At 35.3% G+C, this 17,193-nt stretch overlaps 1 protein-coding gene across 1 annotated transcript in view; it reads right to left on the minus strand.

Annotated features, from left to right (window-relative positions):
- The window catches only part of ADAMTS20 (ADAM metallopeptidase with thrombospondin type 1 motif 20), a 94,672-nt gene that overhangs the window by 19,225 nt on the left and 58,254 nt on the right, over positions 1 to 17,193 (minus strand). Inside the window, exons 25-28 of the mRNA XM_035544066.1 lie at positions 16,190 to 16,354; positions 15,703 to 15,993; positions 15,227 to 15,388; positions 13,704 to 13,880 (exon numbers count right to left, since the gene is read on the minus strand). Of these exons, the coding sequence (XP_035399959.1) occupies positions 13,704 to 13,880; positions 15,227 to 15,388; positions 15,703 to 15,993; positions 16,190 to 16,354 (795 nt within the window). The remainder of the gene's footprint in view (positions 1 to 13,703; positions 13,881 to 15,226; positions 15,389 to 15,702; positions 15,994 to 16,189; positions 16,355 to 17,193) is intronic.

Here is a 17,193-nt window from a genome sequence, read left to right on the forward strand (position 1 = left end):
TTCCTTTACATTTGTAGACTACTGTCAAGAAGTAACACAGACTCTGAGAAGGGGTCCTACTGAATTCTTGGATTCAGAGTCAGGAACTTTTCACTAAAACGAGCACATATGCTTGTGCCATCAGCTCTAGCAATCAGAAAGGACCATGCCTACAAAAGAACAAATAATCCACCACTCTCAGAAAGTGGATTGAATTCCAAGAGGCATGTGTGTTATTTATTTTTACATGTAGAGTTAGACATATGCTAACTACAGAAGTTGCACTAAAGACATTGTCACCTCATTGAGCACAGCTTCATTTGAAAAGTTGTGTTATATCAGATTTCTCATGTTGAGAAAATGTTTTGTTTTGATTAAACTAAGTCCTCCTTGCACCTGTGCTCTGTAGATCTGCCTTACCACAGTTTTAAAAAGCTAGTTGCCTTTGCAACTACAGAAATGAAAGGGGTTGAAACTGGCCTCAGAAGGACCGGCTGCATAACAGGGTAGGAACCAGACACACAGCAACTTCCTACCATCCATACTTTGGTTTCCATGGTATGTGTCATGGACATGAACACCGGTGGACTCCAAACCGAATCCAGTGTGGGAGTACAGGACTCTGGAGGGTATGACCACAGTATGGCCTAACAGGTAAGTCTGAATGTGATGGCTGAGAACAGTGAAAGACAGCAGCAGTTTTTTTGAGGTCATCTAACCTGTTCACAGTCCATGGCCACATCTTTTCTGACAGGATTAAGTGCTCTCTGCTCTACGGAAAGGCAACCTTTGTCTGTCTCTTTAAGATGATAATTTTGTTTCAACTTTAATCTGAAGGATAACAGAAAAATGCCCAGTTTCTGAATAATTGCTTCTCAGGCATGTTGAATCGTATCACAGAACCACAGACTGGCTGAGGCTGGCAGGCCCTCAGGAGCCCACCTGCTCCAGCCCCTGCCCAAGCAGGGACACCCAGAGCAGGCTGCCCAGGACCACGTCCAGGTGGGTTTTGAAGAGCTTCAAGGAAGAAGACTCCACAACCACTCTGGGTAACCTGTGCTAGTGCTCTGCCACACTCACAGTAAAGGGCATGCTTCCTGAGGTTCAGACGGAATCTCCTGTGTTCCAGTTTGTGCCCATTGCCTCTTGTCCTGGCACTGGGCACCACTGAAAAGAGCCTGGATCTGTCTTCTTTGTACCCTCCCTTCAGGTATTTATGGACATTGATGAGATCCCCCCTGAGCCTCCTCTCCTCCAGGCTAAGCAGCCCCAGCTCTCTCAGACTTCCTCACAGGAGAGGTGCTCCACTCCCTCAAAGATCTTCATGGCCTACGTTGGACTCTCCCTGCTATGTCCATGTCTCTTGTCTCTCTTGTACTGGGGGTAGGGAGGACTGAACTGGACACAGGTGCAGCCTCACCAACACTAAGTAGAGTAAATATGTATTTAGGAGGTAGATATAAATGAGAAACTAAGTACATACACATATATACATGGAAAAATAAGAAATGAAGGAATAAAGAAGGACATTCTAGGGTTGATGTAGAGAGCAGGAAGCTAAAACTGCTATGAGAGGATCTGTAAGGCATCTGCTAGGATTGTGTGTGTTAATATATCCTTACAAATAAAGACATCCCAATTAAATAACAATACAAAACAACTACAAAAACACAAACCAAACCTTTTCCAGTATATTAAAGCCAGTCTCATCAGGACAGATGCTGAAGGGAAGTTGATTTCTTGTCTGCACAAGTCCAATTCTACTGAGGATACTACAGAGGCATTTTAGACAGTACTAAGAATTGCCTCCATGTGGTCTGAATTTCTTTGTCTTGTGCAACTGGCTGTAGTGTTAATGAGGGATACCTCTCACCAAAACAGAAATCTGCCTAGATGGCAGATGAACAACCATACTCCGTGCAGCTGTTGGAAAAATCAAAACCAGAACTCTTGAAATTCCACTTAATGATCACTCACAGAATTTCGTTTATTTATTCTAGTTAGATTTGTGAGTAAGTCTTTTAACTTGGCCTATGTCTCTGGCATCTCATCAAAGCACTGCCCATTACCTCAAGCTCAGCACAACCAAATCAGAAAACCAGGTCCATCTACAAAGGCCCCGCCACGTCTTTCCTGCTCAGGATGAACATCACCATTTTGTCCATCGCTGCCTAAAGCCTGGCATCATTTTTGAGGCCAACTACAGAGCATTTGAAAAATAAGTTCAGCTCCCCACCTACAGGTAGGGAGTTCAGCTCCCTACCCTCCTATTCAGCAGGATTTCACTGTGCCTTTTATTCCCAATTTGTCTACATACATCTCGTAATGAGATTGTAAGCTTTTCCAGTCAGCAACCTTGTCTTCGTTTTACCTAGACACCACATACAATTAAACCCTCCAAGAGGATCTTAGTTAGTACAATAACAAGAAAAACAGAACAGACAAAACAGCTGCCACTTTGTCTTAAGAACTACAGGATTTGGCTTTTATTCTACCTATACCTTTAGATCCTGTTGGGTACTCACTTATACCCAAGTCTTTTTTAAGGGAATACTCAGATAATAATTCAATGTTCAAAGTACTACATTCCACAGGTGCTACTCCAGGTGCCTTCAGTAAAGAAAAAGAAATCAAAAACTTTTTTCTGTAAAGGACTGATCATACTTTACATATTACATAACTACTCATCCTGCATTTTCAAATTACATTTTGTCTCTAAAAATGTAAGATGTATTAAGAAATAATTAGTTTAGAATTTATAGAGGACAATTCTACTGTAGAGATTTAGTAAGTGACGTAAGCACATTTAGATTGCCTTTTAAAGTGCAGTTCCTTAGCTCTCCAAGGAGTTTGCCAGTGCTCACAAAGTTCTTCGTCCTAAGCTACTAAAAACACCTGTCACATCTGAACAGGAGGAGACAGAATACTCCTTGCTTTGCTGTTTGTTCTGGAGACTGCTTTTTAAATAAATAAATAAATTGTATAGTTACAGTAAGAGTACCAGTATGTGAGAACGTGCACAGTAGCATCACACACGTTCAGATATGAACTGTCATCGTCTGAATCTTTTGGGTGACATTGTTCTGAACAGATGTTTCTCCCCATGAAAGGAGTACAAGATTTTGTTTCTAGACAAAGTCTGATCCATTTTCTTTCAAAAGAAAGATATGTCTGATCTGGAGGTGACTCCAGTATGTGGCTGCTACAAGGAATGTGAAGATTCCTGATGCCAGGTAAAAATCTCAAGCCTGAGGAGGACTAATGAAACAGCAGCCTCTCATGTAAGTTCAATGTAGAGCCTAAAAAATCCTAATCATGTGATTTGAAAGGGAAAATCTGGGCACAGGTAATATTCAAGTCTGAGTTTCACAACAATAAACCAAAGTTGACTCCAATTTTGGACAAGTCAACATGGCTTATATTGAGGAGGCTACCATCTTCCCATTTTCCATAAGAGTATAATCAAGGCACTGGAGAACAACTGTGTTGTACTCCGTGTTGTGGAAAAGCCAGTTCACAGAGATTACAGGGATTTTAGTGTGTTGATGGAAGGTTGTGTGGCACAGTGGAAGAGGATAAGAGGAACGGAAGATGAACAAAGCAGTGGCAAAAATGGGCTAGAAGAAGAAAATGTCTCACAGAAAATAAGATCACTGTCATACTTTAGAGATCTCAAACATGAATAGTTGAGTCAAAGTCCCAAATTGTATTCAGATGCCGTGACTTGTCATCCAGATATTATTTTCTTCCAGGTTTCAGCATACCTGGAAGACAAGCTCACTATTATACACAACAGTAACCTAAAGGACACCCAGCGGCAGACATGCTAGCACCGATATATGACAACACCAGTGAGATGCAAAAACAAGCGTTGTGCTAACTGAAGATATTTTCTGTTGCTATTAACATGTGTTTGATATTTTTGAAAATTTAAAAATAACAGTCACTATTTCACAAGTGGATGATTAACGTGATCACCTTCAACAGTAATGACATGTCACATTTGGTAACTCATTTAACACTTCCTTTATAGGTTCTATTTCATCTTCTCTCTACTACAGTAAAAATTCAGTTGTATAGTTACTCTTCCTGCCTTACTTGCTCTTGATTTGAGTCCATTGCATCTGGTTGCCACCTGAGAATCAGAAAAACAATGGGTATTTCTGTCTCCTTTCAGCAGCCATTTGGCAGGCTATGCTACCTCATGTGCAGGCCTGGATAGGCCTTACGTGTCACTGAAGGGTCTGCATATACCTCTGCTAAGAACTTCACCATCACCCCTCATTCAAGCAACATTATCACTGTAATTAATCAGAACATATATTAAAACAATGAGAAGTATGATCAGCTTATTTATTTGCTGGGGGGAAGCAAAGCGGGTGGGGAAGAGAACTGACAAACAGCATTGCTCAGTAAGCATTCCTGCAACAGTGTATCTGGTACATGTACCTAACTTTTATCACCTTTCAGTTGATGGTATATACAATGGAGACAGATGGCTGAGGCTAACCAACAAGTAAAAACACAAGAACAGCGGAAAATTAAAAACCAAAACCAGACAATTCTGCCTTACCTCTCCTTCTGAAATCAATGGCAAACAGGAACAGAGACAGAACCTCACTAGGTCTTTCTGAAAAATCTTAATCTATGGGTACAAATTTGTGGCAAATTTACAAGACTGAACAGCAATTCTGTTCTCTGCCTTCTTTGAGATATCTCCCAGAAAATATTTAGTGCAGGCATGTTTAACATTGCACCATTGCAGATGGAAAATTTCTGGCGTGGCTAGACTTCAGCAAGTCTTATTCTTTATTCTTTCTTTTTTCCACAAGAATGTAACAGAAGTTAGCAACTAGATGAAGGCAGCAGCACTGGAGACAAATTGTAAGTAAAGTGCAAGTATCATGAAAGAAGGGAGTCAGAAATGGAGATAGGAGATATGGTGAGAGCAAAAGAAACACCTTTTTTTTTTCTTTCTTTTTTTTTTTCCTGTTTCCAATCAAAGGATAAATTCCCAGACATATTTTCCAAAGGCAGAACAACAGATGTTCCTGTGTCCATCCAGCAGTTGTGCTCACAAACCTCCACAAAACAATAAAACAAAAAACAACAACAACAAAAAACCAACCACCAACCACCAAAACAAAAACAACAATAAAACTCAAACTGATCTATTACTACTTCCAACAACAGGACAATTTAACAGTGCATCACAGGGAGTCTGGATATAGCCTCCTGCCTCTTACGAAGCTTGGGAAGACTGAACAAAAGTATGGGAATGACATGATCTGCATTCTCACTGAAAAGTAATGTTTGCCCCTTGAGAGTGACATTTTATATATAGATTTTCACAGTAGAAGATGGACTATATTTTTAATATGATGGAGGATCTCTGGTGTGGGAGCCACATTTTCACAGAGTGATTGCACAGATAAAATGATTTGTTTCTATACTTTTCACAATTTAAAACTTCATTTTATGGATTCTCCTTTTTTATATTAAGACATAGGGTCTTTTCAACCAGCAAACTACAGAAATAATGACATAATGCAGTCTTACTATAGCAGATGAATTACTTTAAGCTGAGTTTGCAAAAAGGTAAACATGATCAGAAGGGAACGTTGGATCCCACTAACTGCAGTCTCTGGTTTATCATTTTCAATAACGTTAGCTGCAGCAAAACAGTAGACCAGAAATTAAAGCAATACCAAATACATATGAACTTTTTCTGTCTGTTCTACAAAATCTATCACTTCACTTTTTTTCGTTCATTTATTTTAATTTAAACTTTGAAAAAAAAATGGAAACAGAGCAATATATACTGCAATGATACAGTATGGTCACAAATTTTGTAAACTTTCTAGAAGCATGCAAAAATATAACTCTTTCTAAGGAATGTCATTAAATATCAGCTAAAGAATTAAGAAAAATAACATATTATTTTAAATATTAACTGGGCAAGAATAGATGTTTATAAGGATATTTTAGAACATGAGAAATACAACATTTTACCCACCTTTGCATGTTGTCTTCCAGTTTATTTTCAACCTAAGCCATTCTTCTGTGTATTTTCAATTACTTACAGACCGATCTTTTCAACATTACTCAGTTATGTGCATAAATGTGAGCATATACCCAAGCTTCTGAAGGACTGCAACAGCAGGAAATCTAATCCTGCTCTCAATGAAGTGCAAAGGCCATAGCTAGATTCATGCTAGCACATACACTGATCAATATAGCATTAGTGGAGCAGGCTATCTCCCACGATAACTTGTTTTCACAGAAAGGACTAGGAACTCTCCTATTAGGGAGCTATGGAACATCTTGTTCTTTTCCTAACAGATGCCAGGTAACCAAAATGCGTAGCAACCTCCATAAATTTTAGACAATGCTAACACTTCAATCTATGTTTAGTAATTTTTAAATTTGGATTTCAAAAACGCTTTGGGGCAATGTTTATGAGCACTGACTGGAATTTTCAGAACTGCCCCACATAGCTGCCACAGGCAGCTCAGAATGTTTTTTTTTTTATGGATCTGGCCACACAGAACCCATAGGTTTCTCTGAAAATTCATGTACTACAAAAAGAAATAAATATATGAGTAGCTTTACACTCATTTTCAGTGAATGGCTATATATATTTAGGAATGGTGTTAAAGATCACCAAGATCACCCTTTTTTTCCCCTCTCATGATATTCTTTTTTTACTTTGACTGTGTTCCCCTCTTACATGTCCTCTTCATACATGAAAGGTCTGAAAGTTATGTAAAAGTGTTTTAGGAATGTGAGAAAATGTTCTCTCTTTGAGATTATATGAGTTGAGCATTGTGTTATGATCCTCAGTTTTCTATGCCTTTTGTCACTGACTATGTGGGAGCAGGACTGGGCTGTAAAATGACAGCTCCAGCAAAAGGCATTAAATGACACGTATCTTTATCATAGGAGATCAGAAGTCATCAGCCTACTTCAGTCTAATTGAGCAATGGCATCAATTGCTGATTTTCTCAGAAACAAGTTTGTTTTATTCTTGTTGTTCAAGTATAAGATCCTTTACAAATTCTATGGAACAGCAACCTTTAATCTTTTACAGAGGGAAATTTTGAAGGTGCTTACTCCATGAAAACAATGTCATTAAAATATCATAAGAAGTTCAGTGCAACACAAAGATTACTCGGTGCTAAAAAAGCACTTTCAGCAAAAGTAGTTAATTCCTTTCTTTTTTCTTTTTTTTTCTAAGGACTTTAAACATTAGCATTCCTTAATAAAAGACACATTAAATATAAGCACAAAGCCACACAACATGCATCAAAAAGAAGGGTTAAAATGCAACTGTATTTCACAGACACAAGTCACAGTCATTAAATTAAATTATCAGACATACATTATAACTTATTTATTATTTCAAGATATACAGGTAACATAGCACCAAAATGGAGAAATGTACTCTAAAGTTGATGAACAGTACACATAAATATTTGCTTTTGAATTTTGAAAACAAGTAATTTCTTTCATTTTTATCAGAATTACCCTAAATGAAATCCACTGTCCCAAGCCTGTTTCATGACATTATTTGGGTAGTGACATATGTTATCAGTTATCTCTGAAAAGGCACTCCCCATTTCCAGAATTTTTAAAAATGAATAGCATATGCTAACATTAAGATTTCAGCCCGTGGGATATTAAATAAACGTGCTGTACTGGTAATGAGGTATTCTGAAGTTCGACATTAGGCAGCAGCAGAAGTAGAGGTATAAGACTGAAGCTGGTTTTGAAAACCAAGTTCACGGATCCTGAATTCCCTTTTAATATAAAAGATTATCTTTAAAGATATAAATACTTTTTACACATTAGAAAAAATGAAGGCACTTATCATACACAGCATTTTTTTTTTTTGCATTAAAATGAAAACAAATAAATATTTACTTTTGCATGTTTAGGCTGTTTCTGCTCCTGCAGAGATTGATAGGATGCCTGGCAATAACATCACTGGAAAGGAACTGGGATGTCAATTTAAAAAAAATAATTTATACTCTTAAAAGTAATAATAGACTTCTTCCACTACTGCAAAGACAGAATTAAACAGAAATTCTTCTGAAGCAAATAACTCAAGAGAAAACTGAAAAACTAGAAGAACAGCTACTTTGAAGACTATTATGGTATGTGTCTGAAGGGCAGTACATAAGAATTTCTGACACTTAAAGCTAACTTAGAAGATGAGCTGATCCACTCTTTTTATGCCTAAATTTATATGAAATCACAAATAATACTTACAAAATTATGTAAAAACTATAAGAGTAAGGAAAAAAATCTTTATTTTATCAACAGTTCACACAAACACAATATAATCATTATCTGTAAGGGTCGAACATTACCTGTAACACTGACCATAAAGACACAGCACAACCAGATTTATATTGTTCTGAAAGAACTCTGAAAACAACAACAACCTAATATTCCTAAACTGTTTTTTGTTTTTTGTTTTTTTTTTTTTTTTCCCTGGGACTTTTTCAATGTAATTTGAACTGTTAGTGAAACACTTGTTTGTGACACTCAATTTCTTAACTAAAAACAAAGTATAATTGAGCTGACTAGCTTGTTGTCAGTGTTTCGTTATTTTAATAGTTTGAACAGGTGTGAAAGCACTCTGCAAAAGCAATATTCCTAGGAAAGTTTTAATTATCCACTTTTAATTTAAGGTCCCTTTAATTACAGAAATTTTTTTTAAAAACTTTAAATAAGAAAATAATCCTCCAATTACAATTTGACTGCACAACTGGTATATGGCAAAGTTTCAGGACAGATTGTTCAAACAAGTCATCAGTTGTTGAACAGCAGAAGGAAGAGTAAAACAAAAAGTATGTTCACATTACACATTTTGCTTGGGTACCAGGCCAGTGCTTTGGCACCAGAAATGTCTTAACTTGCTACTGCGTCAAACTCTTTCCCAGCCAAGTACTGCACTTCACCTGGCAGGTGAACAGCTTCCAGTTTACAGACAGCTTACAGCTGGGGAGTCCTTAAACCTGCTGTAACAGGTACCTTCTGCAGCAGAGTGGGTCAATCTATCAGCTACCAGTCAGCACTTTCTATGTCCTTAGTCTCGGAAAACTAGAGTGCGATAAATATGTCAATTACTGGATTCATAAGTAAAATTACATTTAATATTATTGTGTACTATATGCTAAAAATAGTATTTTATTCTCTAGTATACCTACTTTACATTACTGGTATCCACAAAAGCTTTAGAAGACCATGTGCACCGTAGGTTTGGTGTATTTAAGCATAACCGTTGAACTGATTAACTGTTGGTTCAATTATATTCCCACATAATATTTTGTCAGGTAAGAGACAATAGTTTGGTTAAGAATACTAAAGCATTTAGATATGGGAGATGCTGTTCAATGAAATGAAATGAAATGAAATGAAATGAAATGAAATGAAGTAAAGTAAAGTAAAGTAAAGTAAAGTAAAGTAAAATAACCATATTCTTGAACTAAGTAAAGTCACATTATCCTAAAGCACTTCTGGGAGAAATTTGTTAAATCTAGTCACTACAGTTCAGTTTTAAAATTTTATGGTATCTTGGTAAATTTGTTATACTCTCCCTTTTCATGCTTGGGGTAAAAAATAATTTATTGACATTAAGGTCAGAAAACCTGACCCACTACGATGAAAATTAATACAAAAACCCTCAAGTCTTACCGCATGGACTAAAACCAAAAACCCAACAGTGCACTGTGGAAAGTAGGAAGGAATACAATAAAAATCTGTATTATAACAAAGTACTCTCAGCCAGCTGTCAGAATGCTATGGAATTTTTCTTGACATTATATAATGTGACATATGGTTTCCATACTTTGTAGCTTGTAATTTATTCATTCTTTCGTGTAGTTTTGGATCATTGCCTCAATCCCTTCACCAATGAAACCAGAGTAGCCTAAAAGAAAAATATCCAAGACACACAGGCCAGATTTACTGGTGGTGCAACTCCATTAAAGTAAGCAAACAACGTATTTACCTGAAGTAAATAATAACTTATAAACTCATTATAGATACGTACACATCAAAATATATATGTATCATAATTTTCATGGATCAAAAATGAGGTAGTGTACTTAGATACAAACCAATCAGGCTAAAACATTATCTTAAAACATTTGAACTCAGGAACGTTCATAAAATATTTTATCAACCTCATTTACATAGGAGTTGACACCAATGTTCTTTACAAACAAGGCAATAATCCAAAGTCCCTCAGGATGCAGGGACGGTGTAAACACACTCCATTTTTTCTGGAATTTGATACAAAGGCTGAACAAAAGAAGAGCAGAATTCAGTTCCTGCTAAAAAATAACAGGGCAGAAAAAGTAAGCTAAAGATAAAAAGATCATTGCCAGAGTCTCTCAGTGACCTCCAGGTCAAATGAATTCAACTTACAAGCAAAAAGCTGTGTTTCCTAGCCATCTGTAAAACTGCAGAGTGCTTCTCTGGCTTGGATAGCATGAATATGAAAACTCTGGACTGAATAAAGTTTCAGGAATTCAAACAATCAAAGTTTCTGAATCTGATTAAAATTAATTAGATAATGACTCATTAATTTAGACTTCAGCCATAAGTAATTTACTACTTCTCTCATGCTGTACTGTTAATGGTAGTTCACAACTCTAAAAATATCTATACAAAGTATCAGCCTAGAATATCAAGATGAAGAACCAAAAACATTTTTACTGCTGATTTTTGGAACAGACCTGAACTAACTGAACTAACATTCTTTTCCACATGGTAGTAAATTTTCTTGCATCTGAGTTAGAGCTATCCCTAAGTATAAGCAAGATTATTATCCTAAAATAGAAGTACCCAGCTTGCACTGAAGGGGGAAAGATACTGTACATTAACATGCTGCAAACCTCACCTTGTCATTCTGTATCTGCTCCAACCAGCAGCCTTTGTAAGATTTATTACATCAATAGTATGGAATTAGTTAATCAATAATTAGCTAATTATCTCAAGTGGTCAGAAGCTGCTTCTTTTGAAATACAAGGTAGTCACACAAATTTATGCATCTGGGATCATTATTTCTATTGCACAATTTTAATTCTCAATATTTACTGTTAAAAAAGCCCTACAATAAATGGTTTATAAGTCTGTACTGGACATAGTAGAAGCCTTTCTGTCCAGAGCAGACATTGGAAATGCTCTTGCCTGACTCCCTTATCTCCGCATGATATGATTAAACTCAGATAAGGAAATGGGTACTGAAGTCTTTTATTTATTGCTTCAGAAGACAGATTAAACATTATTTTGAAGAATTTATTCCGAGTCGTTTTAATCAGTTTCCTTTCTTTTGCAGAACTGGACAAGCTCAAGCAGCCAGGCATTACAAATCACTAGATGCCAGCTCATCGTGGTCTGAAGCAATTCAAAGACTAAAAAAGGTCAAATACCTGGTACTTCCCCATGTAATTGATTAGATTTCAAGAGAGAACAGTGGACAGCTACTGTAGTGCACATGGCCAACTTTCAGTGATTTGAACCTTAAACTTCTTCAAAAGTCTAACCAAAATTCATCATTAAAATGATCAGTGTAATTTTAGTTACATTCTAAACAGAGAGCAAGCACCATCGGAGGTTCGCACTTCCACATAAAAGACACTGAAAACTGATTAACGAGAACAGTCTTTCAGTGTTGTGGCTCAGGTTCTGCACTCTAAGGATTCTGGAATAGTCTTTGCTAATATTGAGCTTTTTGTGAATCCATTTCTGCTTGAACACAAAAATCAAAAGGAAACTATCAGGCCTTGTAAAAGCTGAAATAATCAGTAAAAAAAAAAAAGCTGAAATAATCGTCTTTTAGTTCAGTCATGGTTAAGACAAAACTACATCTAAATGTACAGCATTTATGTTAATGTACCATTAAGAGCACCCTATATGAGGGCACACTGTACTCCAGGAAGGCATGGGACAGGCAGAGCCATCATCTAAGGCCAGCCACCCATAGGTGAAGACTAAACAGAGCTGGTTGTGCTAAGGTACATCAGCGTCTATGTGACTAAAGCTTCTACTACTTCATAGTAGTTGTCCTTAATGAAGAAATTTTGTTCTATTTAAACAGAGACAAAAATTAACTGAAGGTTGTGTGTTGGCAGTGTTCAGACTAGCTAAACTACTGAAAAGTGACACCATATTTAGTATGTGAGCCTACTTTTATTTCCTGAACCTACTTGGTTTGTTTCTGCTCAACACCATGTCACAGACGAAATTTCTCATGAAATTAAAATTATTACTGAATACCTGCAGAACTTGCAATCGCATATAAAACAGAAGCCACAAACTCTCTCCTTGGTAAGATTCCATTCTAAACTTAGTTTTTGAAAGATTACATTGGCTTTAACTGAGATATAAAACAACAAGAAAATCTTTGCAAAGCTAAGCCATATATGCCACTTACAACACACTGCAATAACTTACAGGTAAGCTATTAATGCAAAGGCAACGATGTGCCGAATGCCCTGCTTGCCTCCTCAGCACCTGAAGTAATATATTAGTAAAGTATTAGTAAGTCACCACTAATTATTTGAATAATGGCTAAAGATGAAACTCTGGTGTCTGTTAAACACAAAACCAAAACTGTTTGCACAGTGGAAGAAAGATAACTGTGGTAAATTATTAATTCAAACATTCATTTTAAAATGTATTTGCAATAAATTAGAGTAGATTATATAAGCTAATCAATTTTTTAAAGCTGAAATTGGATAATATTTTTTTAACGTCTCCATGATAATTCAAAGAACTAAATTATATATATATTTTAAATAAATGTATAGAACTGTTATCCTAGTCCGTCTCCCAGTGATGTTAATGACAGGTTTTGAACTGATTTCTAATGGAACCAGAATTAGATCCAACCTCCTTTGATTGCCATTAATCTCTTTAAAATTGAGCACAATAACTAATAAATATTGTTGTCAAATTCATAGCTTGGGAAATATAATGTACTCTCTATTGTAGAGTATACTATGATTACTTCTCCATGTTAATTATCTGCTAGTGGCAATTTTAAAGATTAATGGTAATTACTGTGGTCATTTTTATACATTAATAGACAGTGACATATAGACAAAAACATATTATAGTTACATACATAATTATACACAGACAACTTTAATTAGTCACTGTTTTAAAACCACAAATATAAACCTTTTTACACAAATGTACATGTAATATGGAGTAATATGTTGTTTGATGACAGAGTGTAATATACATGTGTGAGATAGCTTATATTTAAATATTCTATTAGTGAAAAGTTATGCACTAGAAAGCCTTTTTTGATTTTTTTTTTTACAAATATAAATATGTAGATAATGTTATAGTATAAATTACAGCATATACTTTTAAATTAAAACACAGATCAAATCATAATCCTTCAAAATAGAACAACCTAATAGGTACCAATATTAGCTATAATGATTTCTGGTAAATTTCAGAATATTCTCTATGATGTTTTACAGAGCACAATACTGTTCCCACTGAAATAAATGGCTATTTTCCATTTAATTCAATGACAGCAGGAGCAATTGCTTAATAAAAATACAGCAACTATATTTCCACATGCATTATTATTTCACTGTTATCAAATAAAATAATAATATAATTTTTAAAAGGCAAGGGGAAATAGAGTGACAGAAAGAACAAAGAGCGAAAAATATTAGTGAATGCTATCGTACCGATTTCCATGGTCCCCGATGCCATGAAACATCACCAGGGCAAGAATGCACATTACATTGTGCCATATTAGGTGGCTTGTCTAGAATTTCACAGTTTTGATCACCCAACATTTGGCCAGTAGGAAGCTGACAAATCACCAGTCTTGTCTTTATTCCATCTCCACACGTTTGAGTACACTAAAACATAAAATTTTATAGACAGATTTTTTGTTAAGGGTCATCAAAAACTATTGATGTAAAGCAATATAGCAATAATCAATGCATGTTATTATTTACTCTGTCTACTTTCATATTCCCTGGATGCTCAACTCAAGAATAAGAACTTACACTCTAATTTCATATAATAAGAAAATTATTCTCTCACCAAAACATTTACAAAGCTACATTTTTATAATTTATCAAACTATAAAAAATACAAAAAGTTTCAGTTACAGAAAATCTACTCTTTCAAGGAAAAATAACTATTTGTGAGAATAAACATGAAAAAACATGACACTGAGACTGGACTTGAGAACAAAACAACTAGATTTGACCAAAATAGAAAATAAATAAATAAATAAAAATTCACCCAATTTTTCTTCTTTTCTCAAATCTAGATATTGATGTATCAAGAGTAAGAGAAGAGGGTAGGAACCGTAAGAGGTTATAGCAGAATGAATGTCAGACAAAACATTTCTAACTCCTTCTGTAGTGTTTGATCAGGAACGCATGGTCAAAAATGACAATACATAGAATGGAGAAACTGTTCTTTGCCCAACAACGTATAACATTGCATTAAAACATTCTAACCCTGGCACACTTTTTAGATGCACCATCTTATCTTCATACTTTTCATCTGTTACAACAATCAAGGGAGGGGGGAGTTCTTTTATGTTGTTGTTGGTTGGTTGGTTGGTTGTTTTTTTTTTTTTGGGGGGGGGGAGGGTTGTTTTTTTTTTTTTTCTTAATTTTTTCATACACATAATAAGTATACCTGCTTGCGGGTATTCCAGTCAGTGCCTATGGAATTTGAAGTAAAAGCCTTTCTTTTAAGCTTCTTGTGCTCACTGTTTTTTTTCTGAGGCTAGCTATTACATTGTGGTTTTTCCTCATATAATTCATCTTTTTGTAAAGGAAAATAATTCTGTCTGTTTAAAGATTCAATATACTACTACAACATTCAATTATAAGCTTTTACAGCAAGTACTTAATGGATTGAGAAATACCATCCATGTGTTAATAAAACTAGAATTTCTGAAGTTATCACTATAGTATTTTTTAAAAATACGATAATGTATTTCCAATTATTTTGTACACCTTTAGCATCACACAATACTTACATCTTTTAGATGTATATTTACACTACCCATAGTTATGCTAGAGTTCTGTATTTCATCAAAGAACAAATTTTAGATAAACAGGTTGAAACTCATTATTTTTAAATAAGTAAAAAAAATGTTTTCATTCACATTCAAATTATTATATCTAAGCTATATCTAAGCTTATGTAAATAACGTTTCGACTTGAAAGTGAAATGATCTTACTTCTCCCCAGTTCCCATAGTTCCATCGTGGGCAGGGTCCAGAATCACAGTGTCTTGACTCTGGAGGTTTTGTTGCCTCGTCACAGTAACTAGCGCTTCTTCCTTCCTCATCTTGACATACTACAACCCGACGGTGAAATCCACCTGCACAAGTACTAGAGCACTACCAAAACATGTAAAGATATATATCACCATTGCATAATCAGAAAAATGTATAACGTTGGTTACAATTTAAAAAAAAAAATGTTAACATTCCAAACTGGAAATTTGCAAATAAAAATTACCATGTTGAAGTATTTTAAAGTTGAAATTGCACAAAAATTATGTTTCAAATCAAATGTATTTTTCATAATAGTACTCTTTTAAAAAATAAATGTATTTTTCTTTTGACCAAACCCGTACTGCAATAACATTTCTAGAAAAGTTTACACAAAAGTGAGATAACAAAATAATATATACATTAAAAAAATATCTTACTGCTCCCCAGGGTCCAGTTCTCCATTGATATCCTCCTACAGAAGGATGGTTCCACTGGTTTGTATTGTCTTGCGGATGGTGTATTGGAAGATAACCTATTTCTGGAAAATTACTTGGACGGTCATGTATTCTTGGAGTATGATGATAAACTGGTGGACATGGTGGCATGTTACATTCTCGTTCTTTAGAGGGACGGCCTTCAGGATCACAGTAATTCTCGTTGATTTGTTGATGATAGTTGACACAGATAACTTGTCTTGTTACTGTTCCACTATCACACGTAACTGTACACTGACCAAAAATTAACCCAATATTTGTGATAGAACATCGGTAACTAATAACCAAAGACATTTCTATTTACTTTTGACAATAAGAAACATATACTTCACTGTTTCAAAGGATGCAAATTCAATAATACATGTACAGAATAAGAAGTCCCAATTTCTAACTAGAAACATGAAAAAAAAACACTCCAAGCAATACTTACAGGGGACCAGTTTCCAACTTGCCACTCTCCACATGGGCTAAAGCAACTTGAAACTTCAGCTGGTCGTGGTAAATGAGCACAGAAAGATTCATCTGCTATTCCTCCATGAGCATCTCTACAACTTACATAGCGAGCACGATCACCTTTCCCACAGGATGCAGAGCACTGTCAGAGAACAATCCATTTTCACCACACTTTATGAGGCCAAAAAAAGATCATGCAAGCATCGAAAATGCTAACACAGCTTAGTATCAGCTTAACTTTAGAATTAAACACTGAGAAACAGATTTTATCTCAGACCAATATACAAGTATAGAGCCATGCACTCAAGAAGGAAAGCAAAATATTGCTGGATGGTGTAGGCCTTAAGAATTCCTGTTGGCTTGGAACTAAAGTGCATAGCCTTCATTCTTGGAAAGTAATTCAGCATATCTAACAGGTAGCATTTCAACTATAATATGGAACCATACACAGACACATTAGAGAGCAGAACCAGAACCAGACACATTAGAGAGCAACTTCCAGAACATTTTAGTTATTTCACGGTGATGCAATATTTACATCAACTGATAATAATAAAAAATGATATTCACAATTCATTTGCCATTTTAGTTCATATCAGCATATTAAATTCAGCCCCTTCTGATGCTATTATAGATGAACAGTTCCAGGGGGATTTAGTAAATGGCTTCTGAGTAGCCCCAGTCTATGCACTCTTTACTACTATTTTGTTAAAACAGTTTGTGCAAAGATAAAAATGCTATATGCTTGATTAAGAACCTCAAGAGATTAACAAACACCTACATTTTTACAGATGATTCTAAATTTTCGTATCTCTGTCAAATAAAATTAATTTTCATTAGTATGAAAATCAAAAATCAAACACTCTTTGATTAAATAGAGTTTGTGTATAAATCAGTTTGTTGTGTAACATTTATTTTATGCGTTATATGAAATCGGATCTTTAAAGACCCAAACTATTTAATATTGCTATTCACATATAA

Source organism: Cygnus atratus, chromosome 1 (assembly GCF_013377495.2).
Source record: "Cygnus atratus isolate AKBS03 ecotype Queensland, Australia chromosome 1, CAtr_DNAZoo_HiC_assembly, whole genome shotgun sequence".
Lineage (NCBI taxonomy): Eukaryota > Metazoa > Chordata > Aves > Anseriformes > Anatidae > Cygnus > Cygnus atratus.